We start from the raw sequence: 15,305 nt of genomic DNA, 5'->3' as shown, positions 1-15,305 counted from the left end.
ATTCTTTATGGTTGTTGAATAGTGAGAGCGAGCGAGCCATGTTAATCTGTATTTTATCAAAACAAAAATCACCTAATAAAATAAATGATCACAATAAATTATTTTGTTAAGTCTTTAAAGTGCTACTTGACTGCTTTTTTGTTTTCATAGTATTTGGGTCTCATACCTGCCTGCGCCAACTGTTTGGGGGAGGGACTGTGGCTTCCTATTTGTACAGCATCTAACAGAGTGAGATCCACGTGCACTGTATTTCCTAGTTATATTCTTGATCTCTTCATACTTTTTCACTGAAAGGAGAGCTAGATAATTAAGAGGCAGCCCTGCTGATATTAACGCATCCTTCCCTTTCTGTAGGAAAGCAAACATTCTTTTTATCAACACCCTCATTTAGTCACATGTACTTAACCCCTGTAGTCTCTGTGCCAGGAAAGACTGTGTACATGGACCTACAAGCAGGCATTCAGTTTGATGATGACACCATCTCACACACAGGTGTAATACTACAGAAGTAACAGTTGTACATCCACTCCCAGTCTGCACCCCGCTCCTCAACTTCTGCATCCCTGCCACACCTCAGCAGTGCTATTCCATACTCAGTCTGTGAGGTGGCCTCCAGCTATACACTGGCTTTGCTAGGTGCATTAGAGGGTCATAGTGCAACTGGCACAGCCCCAGCTAAGGAATGTATTAAATTGGTTTAAAGCCACCTTTGCAGCCACCTGATCCTGCCCTGTTATAAGGCCTACAGAGAATTTGAGTAATCTCTGGCAAGTAGCTTTCAACCAAACAAATGAATTAAACCTCCCCTCCAAATATTCCAGAAGCAGTTTGTTTTAACAAGTAAGCTACAAGCTTGAAAGTGCTGTTTTTGGAGCCTATACCAGTGCTGATAAAGTATAGCGCATTTCACCTCAGGCAAACAACCAACCATAGCCCAGATGGGTAGTAACCGAATGTTTACAGTTCAGTGACTTCCTATCAGCGAAATCAAGTGACCACCTCAGTCCAGTTTGCAGAGATCAGGGGCTAGATTGAGTGCGTAACCCTACGGCAGCTCTCTTGGGGGAGCTATATCCCCCTGGTCCAACAGGTCCAGGGATGGTGTGTGGCAGGAACGTAAGACGATTCTGGATTGACCAGTGGAGCAGTTCCTTGGAGTCTGCAATCAGTGGGCGAGCTTGAAATTGCAGTAGTGGGCCTGGTTTGGGCTCTAGGATCAGGAAAGCAATAGAAGGGTCAATGTTCTGATCTAGTTCACCTGGAAATCTAGCCTCAAGTGTCTGCACCAAAGCTAACACTGATGGTAAAGGGCAAATGTGCTGCAAACTGCCCCTGCTCACTTAGGTCTTGTGTTCCTCTACAAAGCCTTGCAGGTAGTGATTTACTGGCAGAGTCCTTCCTGTCCAGGTGCAGCCTACGCCCAGGAAAGGAATTATTTTTGGGAAGTTTTCAGGCACGTGTTGTGCAGGATGTCACATTAGATGGGATGGTTCCTTCTGGCCTTAGACTCTATGAAGGAGCTCTTCTCTTCACCACTGGTGCCTGTCTCCCAAGAGTTAAACACAGCTGCTTTTTTACTTCATCATTAGAAAACACAAGGAAGTGCAATGTACAGACAACCACCATCCTAACTAGGGGTTACAGAGAAGGTGAATACAGAAGAATAATTTCCATTTAGTTTGCCTACAAAACAATTCATTTCAGAACCTGTACCATGACAGTGACAGACTGTGGTAGGAGATGGAACCATTTAAATTAAACCTTACAGCTTCTTTATTTCAAGACCAGACACATTACTTGCAGTTTAGTCAAAAGAATTTATTAGAAAATATTATGCACTACATAAAACTATTTTTAGATTATTATTTCAGTAGACAGCACTCCTGCCTCAAACATCACAGCACAGACTTTGCCCAGCCACTGTGCTCCTGAAGATACAGCTTTTGGATGAGACATTCCAGCAGCATGCACAGTGAAACCATATGAAGGCATGCAGGGCAACCCTCTCGTGATTTGCCTAAATTCAGGAAACATGTAACAATTTAATAGATATTCTCAAGGCAATTTAGGTAAGATGAATTTGTCTTCTCAACCTTCTCAGCATCATCTGGGGCCAGAACTCCTGCAGCCACTTGGATTTTGCATTAGTGCATATTGGGAAATCCCAAATAAATACTAACAGAACATAGCTTTAATATTAGTCTTTTAACAAAAAGATGCTCACAAAGCTAAAGCACATGCCTTCTCATGCAGTCATATTAAAGTAGATCTTGCTGATTCTTCTGGAAAAATAGAGGACAGTCTATGTATTAAGGCAACACATTTTTAATTTAAACACAATTTTAATGATCTGCACATATTCTGATAAATTCTTAAATATTTCAGTTGTAAAAAATAAGGGTTACTGATCTCATTTTAATCTATCAGATATTTTTCACTATGATTTGAAATACAGGGGAGCATCACTATAATAATCACGGCCGCATTATAATGTGGTAACAAGTGGCATCTTGTCTTCCAGATAGATACTGTGGACACAAAGTACTTGCTCGCAACATTTTGAAAGCCACCACGGTCCAGCCCTTCACCTCCTACTTCCTTTTAAAAGATCACTAGTGGTCTCCTAAAATGAGCAATATAGTGAGGCTCAACTGTATAGAGTAAAAAGGTATAAAAAAAATCATTAAACCCCAAAAATTCATCAGAGGAGGAAAATACAATACAAAGAAGTGCACGTGACATGATTAACCAGGACAGACACAGCAATATGCTACAAGATCTGTGGAAAAGTGCTAACTGATTTTAGCTCAAAATAGATTGAGAGTTCATACAAATTGCTACCATCATCTAAAACTGAATCACTTTTGAAAGCTCTAAAACATGGCTTGATTGTAGAAAAATGTATTAAACCATCAGTCTCCAATTTACATAATATTTTGATTTAGCCACACAAAAAAATTGCTATAGCAAGTCAAATACTTCTGTACGCCTGCAGAGAGTTCTCATTAAAACCAAGAGATCAACTGTTTTGTGACAGTATTTGGTTGTGTGTCAATATCCCTTCTTTTACCCTTCGTCTTATGGAAGGGAACGGCCACTCATTTGAAAGTTGACAGGTATGTGGGTGGTAACATCCCAGATGGTAAAACAAAGTATATTACATGCCACTGCAGGGAGTAAGGGTCAGTACGGCACAGTCACATTGTTGAGGCCTTTACCTGGAGTACTAGCTTCTCGGGCTCACAGCCACAGCACAGTGAAGAGGGAGACAAACTGCATGTGTTAATGCTGCCTTCCAAAGGAGAGGGCAACAAGGGCTGTTCTGCCCTACCCCTACTACTGCCCTGGTGAACATTACAAGCAGCTGCATGGGTGTGCTTTTTCCTTACAGTGCTGGAAAAAAATCTCAAGCACTCCTACAGCGCATGTAATGGCTCCCACATTCACCTCAAGAATGACTGGGCTACTTCTACCTCAACCCTTTAATGACAGGTGTTTTGGACAATATGAAAGCTCCCATGTAAGACTACATTTTGCTTGTCACACAGGATACCTCTGTGCTGTTTTACTGGTAAGTTTGGCAATCTATGCTGTATTACCTTGCAAACTATAGCTCACATTAATAAAATACCTCAGCGAAAACTGGCACAACTGACAACCTCTGGTCAACAGAGAGACTCTAGTAAGACTTAACACAGAAGTCCCCTTATTCACTATAGTTGAAGAGCTATACAAAGCTAGTGCTTATATTCCTGAATACCCATGTAATCATTTTCTATATCAGGTTAGCTGGGGTTGCCTGAACTCTACCTCTTGGAACTGAAGCCTTCACTTCATTACTGTAAGAATGAAGCAGACTCATCTTAAAACAAAAGTCACAAAACAAAACCAAGCAGCATAACTTTTATTTGGTGTTACAATAGATGTACAGTGCCCATGATACTGGACACTGAATTGGCTTGTGATTAATTTCCGTTCAGACATAGCCATGTGCTTTTTTTATATACATGCAGACCCCTGCAAACCATCTGTCCAGTTAATCCTAGAAATATTTGTCAGGGGAATACATCATCTTTATTATAATTTGGGGGGGGGGAGGAAATCAAGGAAAAAAATCTTTTTTTATTTTTCACCTGACTGATTACATGTACTGTACATACCTGCTCCAAAACCAATTTAATTAGAAGTTTCTAATTTTATGCACTTCATTATTCAAGTCAAAATGCTGTACATCTGCTAGTATCCACACAATCATACATTCCTAATAAAAATGCACTCTCCTTTACACCCTTTTCTTGCATTTAAGCATCTTTTGGAAAAGGGATAAAGAAGTTGCAGTTAGATCTATATTTATTTAGAACAAAACATATACTACATTGAAAAATAATTGTATCAAAACGAGATTCCAATCAATCATCTATAATTTTCAGTAAATGACTCATGTTGAAATTGCACTTTGCAGATTTATCTTTATCATGTTCTCAGTTCCTTTTCATTTATTCTCTTTTTCTTTCAGCAGCGACCGCCTCTTCTGGATTTTTCTTCCGTGAATGTTTGTATTTGTCTACATATGCTTTCACTAGATTCGCCACTTTTGCAGAATTGACTTCGCCACTTTTGCTATGACAAACCTACAACAGGAAATATACATGCACACATCATATCATCAATACTACTTAGCTGGCAGTAAAGATGGGCAAAACTTCATTAAAGAAATCAAGAGAGATGTTTCATTAACTTAAGAAAGCAAGATGTACTTGCTCCCACTTTTTATCTACATAAAGCAAACTCAGCATCATCTTTTCCAATATAGCCAGAAGGTGATGGGTGAGAGGGGGAAAGCCATTTAAATATTAACTTATGTATTTTTAGACTGTTAAAAAGTCAATCCTGAATATAAAGCTTACTTTATCTACTGCTTTCCGCACAATTTCTTTATATTCCTCCTTGGTAATATCTTTATTCTGATAGAAAGGTTTGATAGCCAGTTTCACCTCTTGGGCAGCTTTTTCCTGGATTAACAATTTCTGTCAAAAGAAAAATACTTTATTTTTAGGTAACTATGTTTGCAATTTTTTGACATGAAAAGACAGCATTAACTTTAAATTAACAGTCAAAGTTGGAAAGCCTTTGCAGCTCCTTTAAATTAAGGCTGTCAGAAATAGTGCCAAAGTTCTGCCCTAATATTTGAACACACAATCAACTTCCACAGAGATCAATAAGAACCATACACACTTTATCTAGGGAATATAACCTCACTCATTAATTTCACTTCAGAACACTTTATGATACTTTCAGAAGTGCAGCTCTAAATATATTTTGTTAAAATTATAGAACTAGTTTGCTAGTTTCTTGCGGGAAGTTTTAAGAACGACCACAAGTATCCAATGGAAAAAAGGTGAAAAAAATTAGAGAGCAATTGTGTCTTAATACTGTAGAATTATACACATATATATATTACTCTCAACTTTGAACTTGCCTGGTCTTTCTTGGAGCTGTCTGCGCTGGCTTCCACCGTAACACTTACTTTGTCATCTGCCAATTTTACAGCAGCATTAGCACTTTTGATGTGACTTGATGGTGTGCCATTACCAGAACTTGGTCCCTGAACTGTTCCCACATTTCCCAGGGCTGCTGTTGGAGCAGGCAAGAGTGGTGCACTCATGTTATTACTTACATGAGAAGCACTAGGAATACCCTGTTTTAAAAAGTTATTGGCAGTTAATATATTATTCTTCAAAATGTTCAATAACTACTACTTCCTAAAATGCTCAGCAAGTGTACTAAATGCACAAATACCCCAGGTACTTGGATTTAGCAGATAATTTCTACAACAGCAAAACACTTTTATATAAAGATTAACACACAAGACCAAAACAGTTAGTTAAAGCCTGAACAAAATCAGTGCCAGACCCTGGCTAGACTATTACCTACAGAGAGAATTCCTAAGAGTTGTGCTGCAAATGGAAATGGACAACCTTCAAACATATGTTCTGAAGTATTTCTCAGACTTCTAGCTCTTATGGCCGCATACAGGAGTGTGCGTTAGGTATATCAGCTCCCAGATAATTCACACCTTGCAAAAGTCACCACCAGCACCTTGAAATTTGCATGTGCGCATGTGCGCGCACTCTCACTCTCCAGGTGCTTGAGCTCAGGTGTCAGCAGAATGTTTGTCCATATGCCTGAGAAGGTCTGCGTCTGTATTTTTGCAAGAGATTAAGTCCACAGGGAGCTCTGAGTGTAGCCATAACTAAAGCTCAGTCACATCTAGAAGCAGAAGATCAAATGAGCTCTCAAGTCTCCACCTGAGGAAAAGCCTTGTTCCGCACTGTCTGAGGGTAAGTCTATACTAGGGAAATAAGCCAAATTCAGATACTCAATTCTAGCTACAGCATTTGCCTCGATAGCATCCACATACTGGAATCAACATATTTCTCTAGTGAGGTCCTAGCCCAAGCATGTCAAATATGTGAGCTGATCGAATTTTTATGAGACCTGCAACTACGTGTTGATAAAGTATGTAAGTGCAGCCCACATGCCTGCCCCGCCCCTGCCTGGGGAGCCACGAGTGACGAGCTGGGGTAGCAGCAGCTCTTCCTCCCCTTGCTGAGGGCAGCAGTGGGCTGAGGAGCCAGCCCTGGCCTAGGGCAGCAGGAGCACCACAGGGACCTGCCCCTCTTCAGCCTCAGCACCTGTGAGCGCCTGGCGTTGTTCATTGCCGCCACTGGCACCCTGGGCTTGTGCCACAACTTGCTGCTGCTGGTGCTGTAGGCACATCTGGTACCTGCACACCCCCACCCACATCTTCCTGCTCAACATCAGCCTCCTCCGCCGCCCATGGGCCTGGGGTGTGGCCGGCTGCCTCTGGGATGGCTTCAGCAACAGCCTCTTCTGTAAGGCAGGGAGCCCCTCTGCCCCCACTACCATCCTCCTCCCCCCACTCTCCACCTTCTCCCCCACCAGAGGTGGGTCATGGAGTCTTCGGCTACAGCATGTGCCCCCCCACCTTTGTACTCTTGCTAGGGAGATGGGGGCATGCCCCACTCTCCAGCAGCAGTGCCTGGCAGGCAGAGCAGGTTGGGCACAGAGCTACCTGTTTTTATGGGGGCTCCAAACTTCTGGAACCCTGTTCAGAGCAGGCTGGCTCAGTGGCTAATCCAACACTGCCCCCTATCACCACGCACCTCACCAGAAACTCACTCCATTTCTTACCAGCTCTTCTCACTTTCTCTGTCCCCAGCACCACCCTCCCACAGCCCCCCTACCAATGTCCTGTAAAATCATCTGTTCTCATTTCACTTTCTAGCTCAAACTCACATCCACACTCTATCCTCTGCCTTCCACCACCACCTTAATCCAACTTCAGCCTCTTGCCCCGATTCTACAGTATACTCTAGCGTATCTTCCCCCTGGTCCTCTCCAACCCCTCCGTTAAAACAACCGTGTCCCTAGCTCATTAGTGTATTTTTCCATATCCCTACTGACCCTATTCCATTTTGTCAGTGCACCAACGTATTCCACCAGTTTCATACTCTTATCGATACTGTTTCCCCAGCACCTCTTTCTTTCTTCTCCTCCAGCACCTCACATTTATATTTAAATTAAAATTACATATATGAGCAAATAATTTCACACGTCACATTTTATGAACTATTAACAATAAAACTTACATTAAATTCTCAATTAAAATTATTGTATTAAAGTCAAACACAACCTGAAAAATATTATAAGATACACCTAAAACAATCTAATAATAATAATAAAAAATTACAACATATCTACACTACAGTGTGAACATTTCCTGGCACTGACAGAAAAACCCTTTTGTCAATGACAATCAATTTCTCCAAAAAGCAATACAGGTTGTACCTCTCTAATCCAGAACTCTTGTTTGCCAAACTCTATTTTGGCATGATTTTAGTTTGCTGGACAACCACTTATCATAGGTGTTGCTAAATTTCCCCTGATCCCATACAGTTTGTTTACTGCCACCAGTCCTGGTTCTCAACGTTCTGCACTGTAATTTAGCTGTAATTTACCCCATATGCTTTCTAAGAGCCCAGTGAGCAGTGGCAGTGTTGGTAACATGCTAGACAATATTAACCTCCCATTGTCCAGCAAATTCTCTCGTCCAGCACCAGTCAGGTCCTGAGGGTGGTGGACAAGAGAAGTACAACCTGTAGCTAGGCTGATGGAAAAATGTAGTTGGTCGATCTTACCATATCTCCAGCGGGGGGTAAGATGAACCTAACTATGGTGCTTTGGGTGCAACATTTTTCACAACTCTGAGTGACATAGGTCAAGCTAATTTAAATGTAGACCTGACCACAGTCTCTCACAATCAGTGTTGTTACAAGGCACTAACTGACTCAGGACTCAGCAGAGACACCATTCCATAATGGTACAGGGGCCAGCACAGAGACAGCAGAGTCTCAGTTCCTTACTCACAGTTTGCAGCAATAACTTTGCTAAATACTTCCTTTACACTGTCTTATTTACTGAGTCACTGGACAATCTAGTTAGCGAAGAGTTCACAAGCACTGCAGCTCTCAGTTGCTTCTTAGATTAAATACTGAATTTTGCATTGTCAAAAACTAGTTCTAATTATTTCAGACAGCACACCTATACCAAATAGACAGTCACCCTGCAGTTTAATTGTAATACTAATTTTACACTGATTTTCTGCAAAACATTTGAAATGCATCATTCATTTGTATCATTCAATATTTCCTACGGCTAGGAATCAGCATAGGTGAGAAAATTTGCAGGACCCCAGATCCTCTGCCACACACCGCAAACAGCCTGCTGTGGCTTCAGGTAATGCGTCAGCCAAACCCTCTTGAAAGCCATTCATCTTTTTAGCTCCTAATAAATTGACTGGGTGTGGCAGAACCTCACAAGCATAGAACTGATGGGTAATGTAACAGCCCCACCAGCCCAAACTTCACTGCTGACGACTGAAGAAATGGGGTAGCGACTCAAGCACCAAGTGTGTGGGGGGGGAACGGGGGACTATATGATCAATGTTCCCTCTAATCTCTTCCATCCATCTGTGGATTTTTTCCATCCACATGCAGAATAAATTTTTACGTGCACCAAGGCCAAGCTGTGGATGCTTTGCTAATCAGCTGGATGGCATCTGAATCTCTCCTGCCCAGCTGCACAAGTGCACAGCTTACAGGAACACTGTATTAAACAAGTTAAAAAAAAGATGAGAAGAGGGAAAATTGAAGACATGGGGGAAAAAGGACTGCAGAAGCAAAACAGAGACACAAGTTATATCACAAAGAAATGGTGCATGGAGACATTGTAGGGATTACCCTGTGATGATCCATCCTAAGGGATGTTTCCAACAAAAGATTGTGAACCACTAGAGGATTGTTAACTGAAACAACAAAAGCTTCCTCATACTACAAAATACATAAACTTGCCCACAGAGCATAAAGCCACTACACTCTGCTACCGGGGGAAGAATATTCAGAATAATTTAGCATCCAATTTAAAAAAAAGTATTAGAATTGAAACCTCTCTTTTTGAACACACCCAAATTGATCACAGACTAACTATGGAACACCCTGTTCTTGGATGACCTCTCTGGGTGTTACTGAATTACAACTAAACAATAAACTGTGTATTCTGGCTAACATTTTAAGTGCTGGTTCAGAGTCAATCCATTTATTTCCCCATATAAACTTCACTGCCACCTTCTTCCAAAAGGAAGAGAGAGAAGTTGCTCACCGTGGTAACGGTGGTTCTTCGAGATGTGTCCCCGTGGGTGCTCCACAATAGGTGTCAGGCTTGCCCGGCGCCGCAGATCGGAATTCTTCCAGCAGTTTCCCCTGGATCGCGCATGCGCCAGCGCACGCCGCTCCCTTGCACATCCCCGGCCACGTGCGCGATCCAGTCCCTGCCAGTTCCTTGACCAACCGCCTCGGATGCTCCTGAAAGACACTAGACAGAGATCCGAAGCGGGGAGGATGGGCAGGTGGTGGAGCACCCATGGGGACACAACTCGAAGAACCACCGTTACCACGGTGAGCAACTTCTCTTCCTTCATCGAGCGTCCCTGTGGGTGCTCCACAATAGGTGACTACCCAGCAGTAACCCAAGAAAGGAGGTGGGTAATTGGCTTATGTGCAGCTTGCCCCTGAAAGGACTGCTGTCGAGAGCCAGGTATCCTCTTGGAATACCCGATGTAGGGCATAATGCTTCGCGAAGGTGTCATAGGATGACCAGGTCGCCGCTCTACAGATGTCCTTCAACGCAATGCCCTTAAAGAAGGCTGTGGATGCCGCCACCGCCCTGGTGGAGTGAGCCCTGGGCGGGGCCAGCAAAGGAGTCTTTCGAAGCTCGTAGCACATTTTTATACAGGACACAATGTGCTTTGAGATTCTCTGTGAAGAGAGACCTTCTCCTTTTGATCTGGGAGTGAGAGAGACTAGAAGCCTGTCCGTTTTCCAGAAGGACTTAGTTCTGTCTATGCAGAAGGCCAACGCCCTCCTCACATCCAGGAGATGCAGGCGTGCCTCCTTGCTGGAGCTGTGAGGCTTCAGGTAAAACGAGGGTAAAACGATTGGTTCGTTAAGATGGAATTCTGAAGAAACTTTTGGAACAAAGGCTAGGTGCAGCCATAAGGTTACTGTCTCCTTTGAGGATACTGTGCAGGGCGGCGTTGCCATCACTGCCGTGAGCTCACTCACCCTGCGAGCTGACGTAATTGCAAGGAGGAAGGTTGTTTTTATCATAAGGAGACGTAGGGGAACTGTGGCTAATGGTTCAAAAGGTGGACCCGTGAGCGTGCTGAGCACTGGGTCCAGGTTCCATGACGGCGGAAGCGGTTTCCGAGGGGGGGGTACAGGTTTACCAACCCCTTCAAGAACCTGGTAACGATAGGATGGGCAAATACCGTGGGCCCCTCCTCTGTATGCCGAAAGGCTGATCTAGCGGCGAGGTGGACTTTTAACGAGGATAAGGAAAGTCCGCCCCTCTTGAGGTCCAACAAGTATTCAAGTATTACTGGTATAGGAACATCAAGGGGAGCTAACTGCTTGTCGGAACACCAGGCTGTGAATCAAGTCCATTTCTGCTTATAAGTCTTCCTGGTGGAGGTCCTTTGGCTACTTTCCAGGACTTGTTGTACTCCCTCCGGGCATGTACTTTCTAAGGAGCTGAGCCACAGATTAGCCATGCTTGTAGGCACAGGCTCTGAGGGTTCGTGTGCACTATGGACCCCTAGGCCTGCGTGAGCAGGTCCGGCGCCACCAGTACGGGGAGCGGTGGGCGGTCCGACATGCGCAGAAGCAAGGGAAACCATTGCTGCCGATCCCACGTTGGGACTACTAGTATCATGCGAGCTCTCTCCCTTCTGGCTTTCTACAAGACCTTGTGGATAAGCACTGTGGGGGGGAATGCGTAAAGTAGGGGGCCCTTCCATGGAATCATGAATGAGTCCCCCAGAGACCCCCGCCCCACTCCTGCCCTGGAGCAGTACTGGGGACACTTCTTGTTGTGCTGTGTGGCAAACAGATCGATCTGGGGAAACCCCCATGGATGAAAGATCGGTCGTAGCGGATCGGTGTGGATCTGCCATTCGTGCGTGAGTGCGAAGCGCCTGCTCAGCTGATCTGCTTTCATGTTGTGAGCGCCCGGCAACTATGAGGCTTTCAACGTAATGTTGTTGGCGGTGCACCAGTTCCACAGTTGGACTGCTTCCGCACATAGGGCACGGGATCGGGCTCCTCCTTGCTGATTTATGTAAAACGTAGTGGAGGTATTGTCTGTATTGATCCCGACTACTTTGCCACATATGTGGTCTCGGAAATGCTTCCAGGCGTTGAACACTGCTCTGAGCTCAAGTATGTTTATGTGCACCTCTGTTGTGGGCGACACTACCCTGTGAACAGTGTGGGATGCCGGTTTGTAGACGCTCGCCAGCCAATGCTGCAGGCTTCGCATGTGCAATTTGGCATTCTATACCACAAATGTTGCTGCCGCCATATGGCCCAGCAGCTGTAAGCACGTTAAGACCGGCACCGTGGGGCTGTATGTAATGACTTGCACCAGCGAACTGATGGCACGAAAGCGGGCGTCGGGTAGGTACACCCTTGCTGTGATAGAGTTTATGCGTGCCCCTATGAACTTTATGTCCTGTGTGGGGTCGGTCTTTGACTTCTCGAAGTTGATGACTAGGCCCAGCGAAGAAAATGTGTCTGCTGTGACGCGTATCATGCGTAGGACCTCTGCCTTCGAGGCCCCTTTCAGTAAGCAGTCATCCAGGTATGGAAATATGAATACCCCTTGTCTGTGCAGGTAGGCTGACACCACTGCCAAGGTTTTGGTAAAGACTCTGGGGGCCGAGGAGAGGCCGAACGGAAGAACCCTGTACTGGAAGTGTTCCTTGGCGACCATGAAGCGGAGGAAGCGCCTGTGTGCCGGGTGGATTGTTATATGAAAATAAGCATCTTGTAAGTCGAGGGCTGCAAACCAATCTCCATTGTCCAGTGCCGTGAGTATGGAGGCAACTGTAATCATCCGAAACCGCTGCTTGCGCAAGTAGCGGTTGAGGCCCCGAAGATCTAAGAGGGGCCTCCAGCCTCCTGTTTTCTTCTCTGTGAGGAAGTAGTGTGAATAAAACCCTTTCCCCTGGAATTGTTCCGGCACTCTTTCCACCGCCCCTATGAACATAAGGTGGTCCACCTCCTGTTTGAGCCTCGCCTCGTGGGCAGCATCCTGGAGGTGGGGGCCGGAGGGAGGTTTCGTCGGTGGGAGCGACTGGAAGGGGATCGCGTAACCCGTGGCTATGATCTCCAGCACTCATTTGTCTGCGGTGATCTTTTGCCATTGGGAGTGAAACGGTCTGAGGCGATGATGGAACATGAGATGAGAGTGGCATTGTGCGATGGTAGTGATAGTGCAGCCCTCGACATACCCGTCAAACTTGTTGCCTTTGGGCCTGTCCCAAGGGTGTACAGCTTTGTTGGGAACGTCGCCTGCGAGTTTTGTACTGTTGCTGCTGTTGATGTCGCCCTTGGTCATAGCCCCGTTGATACTGCGCATGCTGTGGTTGGTACGGGTAGCGTCTTTGCTGAGGGTAATATTTTTTCTTCCTATATGGAGGGGTATAAATACCCAGGGTTCTAAGTGTAGCTCTCGAGTCCTTACTGGAGTGGAGGACCGAGTCGGTTGAGTCTGCAAACAACTTTTGCGTGTCAAAGGGAAGATCCACGATCTTCGCCTGTAGATCCCTCGGGATGCCTAATGTCTGGAGCCAGGATTCTCTAAGCATGACCACTGCTGTAGCCGTTGAGCGTGCCGCCGTATCTGCCACATCCAGGGTGATCTGGACTCCCGTCCTCAAAGCTGCGTAGCCCTCTTGCACAATTGCCTTTAACACCGGCTTCTCATCTTCCGGAAGTGAATCCATGAGAGAAGTAAGCCTGGAGTAATTATCGAAGTTATGGTTTGCTAGGTGTGCCGCATAATTTGCCACTCTCAATAGCAGGGTGGAAGAGGAATATACCTTCCTCCCAAACAGCTCTAGCTTCTTGGCATCTTTGTCCGATCCCCCCGATTTGTACTGAGAAGTCTTTGACCTCTGCTGGGACGATCCAACTACCAGTGAGTTCGGTTGTGGGTGACTGAAGAGGAACTCCATGCCCTTTGCCGGGACGAAGTACTTCTTATCCGCTCTTTTGTTCATAGGCGGAACAGAGGCCGGAGTCTGCCATATGATAGTGCCTGACTCCATAATGGCTTTGTCCAGCAGGATAGCAATTTTGGATGAAGCCGGGGGTCTCAAATTTTTCAGGAGTTTGTGATGTTTCTCCTGCACTTCTGCCGTTTGAATGCTTTGCATGAAAGCTACCCTTTTAAACAGCTCTTGAAACTGTCTAAGGTCATCCGGGGGACTGACATCCCCGGGGGCCATGGCCTCATCTGGGGAGGATAAGGAGAAACCACTAGGGTAAACCTCCCTCGAACTCTCAGGTTTCTGTGGCCAATGGTATACCTGCTCACTGGAGGATTGTGAAGGAAAGTCTCGGGGTTCTAAAATTAACTCCCCTTGAGATAACTGAGTTTCCATCCCCGCCCGGGAGTGTCCACAGGGGTATTGGCTGGCCGGGGGGGCCTGCCCCTGGGCGTAGGCCTGGGGTGTCTGTGTCCAGCATGATAGGAACGACCATGGCAGCACGGGTCCAGGGACGGAGACCTGGACCACTCTCGGGGTGTCCCCCCGATGTCTGGGATAGCAAGACCTCCGCGATGACACAGATAGCGGTGACACTGGTTTGTGATAGTACTCCAGCGGATCCAATCCCAGAAAGGGTGAAGGAGGCCCAAGCCATGGTGACATTGGTTGGAGGAACGGAGGAGGTGGTTCTGGATAGGCCGGTGGAGACCCTGGCCTTCTGGGCGGCGTGTGTAGCACAGCGGGAGAGCTTGTTAGCAGCAGCGCAGCCCTGTCCGGAGAAGGGCTGCGGTGCCGGGTTTTTACTCTTGCCTTTCCCCTCCCGTGCGGGGCTGGCACCGCCCCCTTCCGTGCCGGGGATCTCGGCCCTGCTGTCGGCGCCGCGCTCTGCCCGCTCAGCTGTGGTGCCGCGCGAATAACGTCCTCCGGTGCTTGCGGGCTCCGTGCCTGCTGGCCCTGCACTGTCGGTGCCGCCTGTGGCGGTGCCGCCGGTTCCTGCGCTGGCCTGGACGCCGCTCTAGGCACTGCGTGTGCGGGCTGTTTTGTAATCAGAGGCTCAGCCTCTGCCACGTGCGCTGCCTCAGTGCCGCTTGCCTGAGTATGCGGCTGGGGGCTGTGTGCTCCGACCGTCCCGCTCACTGAAACCGCCGGCAGGGATCGAGCTGGGGAGAGCTTCCTCCGTTTTTGCACCGAGGGGGTCAGAGAAGCTGCCTTCCTTTTGTGGAACCCAGAGGGCCCTCTGATTGCCTCTCCAGCACGTCTGGCTGAAGGGCCTTATCAAACAAGAGCATTTTAAGACGCATTTCTCTGTCTTTCCTTGCCCTGGCTGTGAGCTTAGCACAGTGGGAACACTTCTGGGTAACGTGTGATTCCCCCAGGCATCGGATGCATTCACTATGCCCATTGGAGGCTGGCATAGCTTCATGGCAGGACTCTCACTTTTTAAAGCCTGAAGAAGCCATCTCGGTGAGTCTTTTACTGTTAATAGGGTACTTAGCACCTTATCCGTGCCTGTTTACCCGAATCGCGGACCCCGGCCTGCAGGGCAGCGGGCGGCCTTCTGGCCTTCACGTCCACTCTTCTTCTCTGCTCCTGTCTTTCTCCTTTTTTTTTT

At 46.3% G+C, this 15,305-nt stretch overlaps 1 protein-coding gene across 9 annotated transcripts in view; it reads right to left on the bottom strand.

The window, feature by feature from the left end:
- Positions 1–1,785: 1,785 nt before the first annotated feature.
- SCAF11 (SR-related CTD associated factor 11) overlaps positions 1,786–15,305 on the bottom strand; it is a 109,372-nt gene continuing 95,852 nt past the window's right edge. For 8 of the 9 annotated variants that reach the window (XM_075014102.1, XM_075014073.1, XM_075014092.1 and 5 more), the window contains 3 exons: positions 5,480–5,698; positions 4,908–5,027; positions 1,786–4,631 (listed from right to left, as the gene is read on the bottom strand). In XM_075014102.1, the coding sequence (XP_074870203.1) occupies positions 4,497–4,631; positions 4,908–5,027; positions 5,480–5,698 (474 nt within the window). In that variant the 3' untranslated portion in view covers positions 1,786–4,496. The remainder of the gene's footprint in view (positions 4,632–4,907; positions 5,028–5,479; positions 5,699–15,305) is intronic. The other variant, XM_075014122.1, reaches the window with a different exon arrangement.

The sequence above is a fragment of the Carettochelys insculpta genome, chromosome 1 (assembly GCF_033958435.1).
Source record: "Carettochelys insculpta isolate YL-2023 chromosome 1, ASM3395843v1, whole genome shotgun sequence".
Lineage (NCBI taxonomy): Eukaryota > Metazoa > Chordata > Testudines > Carettochelyidae > Carettochelys > Carettochelys insculpta.
The sequence above is the reverse complement of the archived record's forward strand: the minus strand, read 5'-3'. Positions and strand labels throughout refer to the sequence as shown.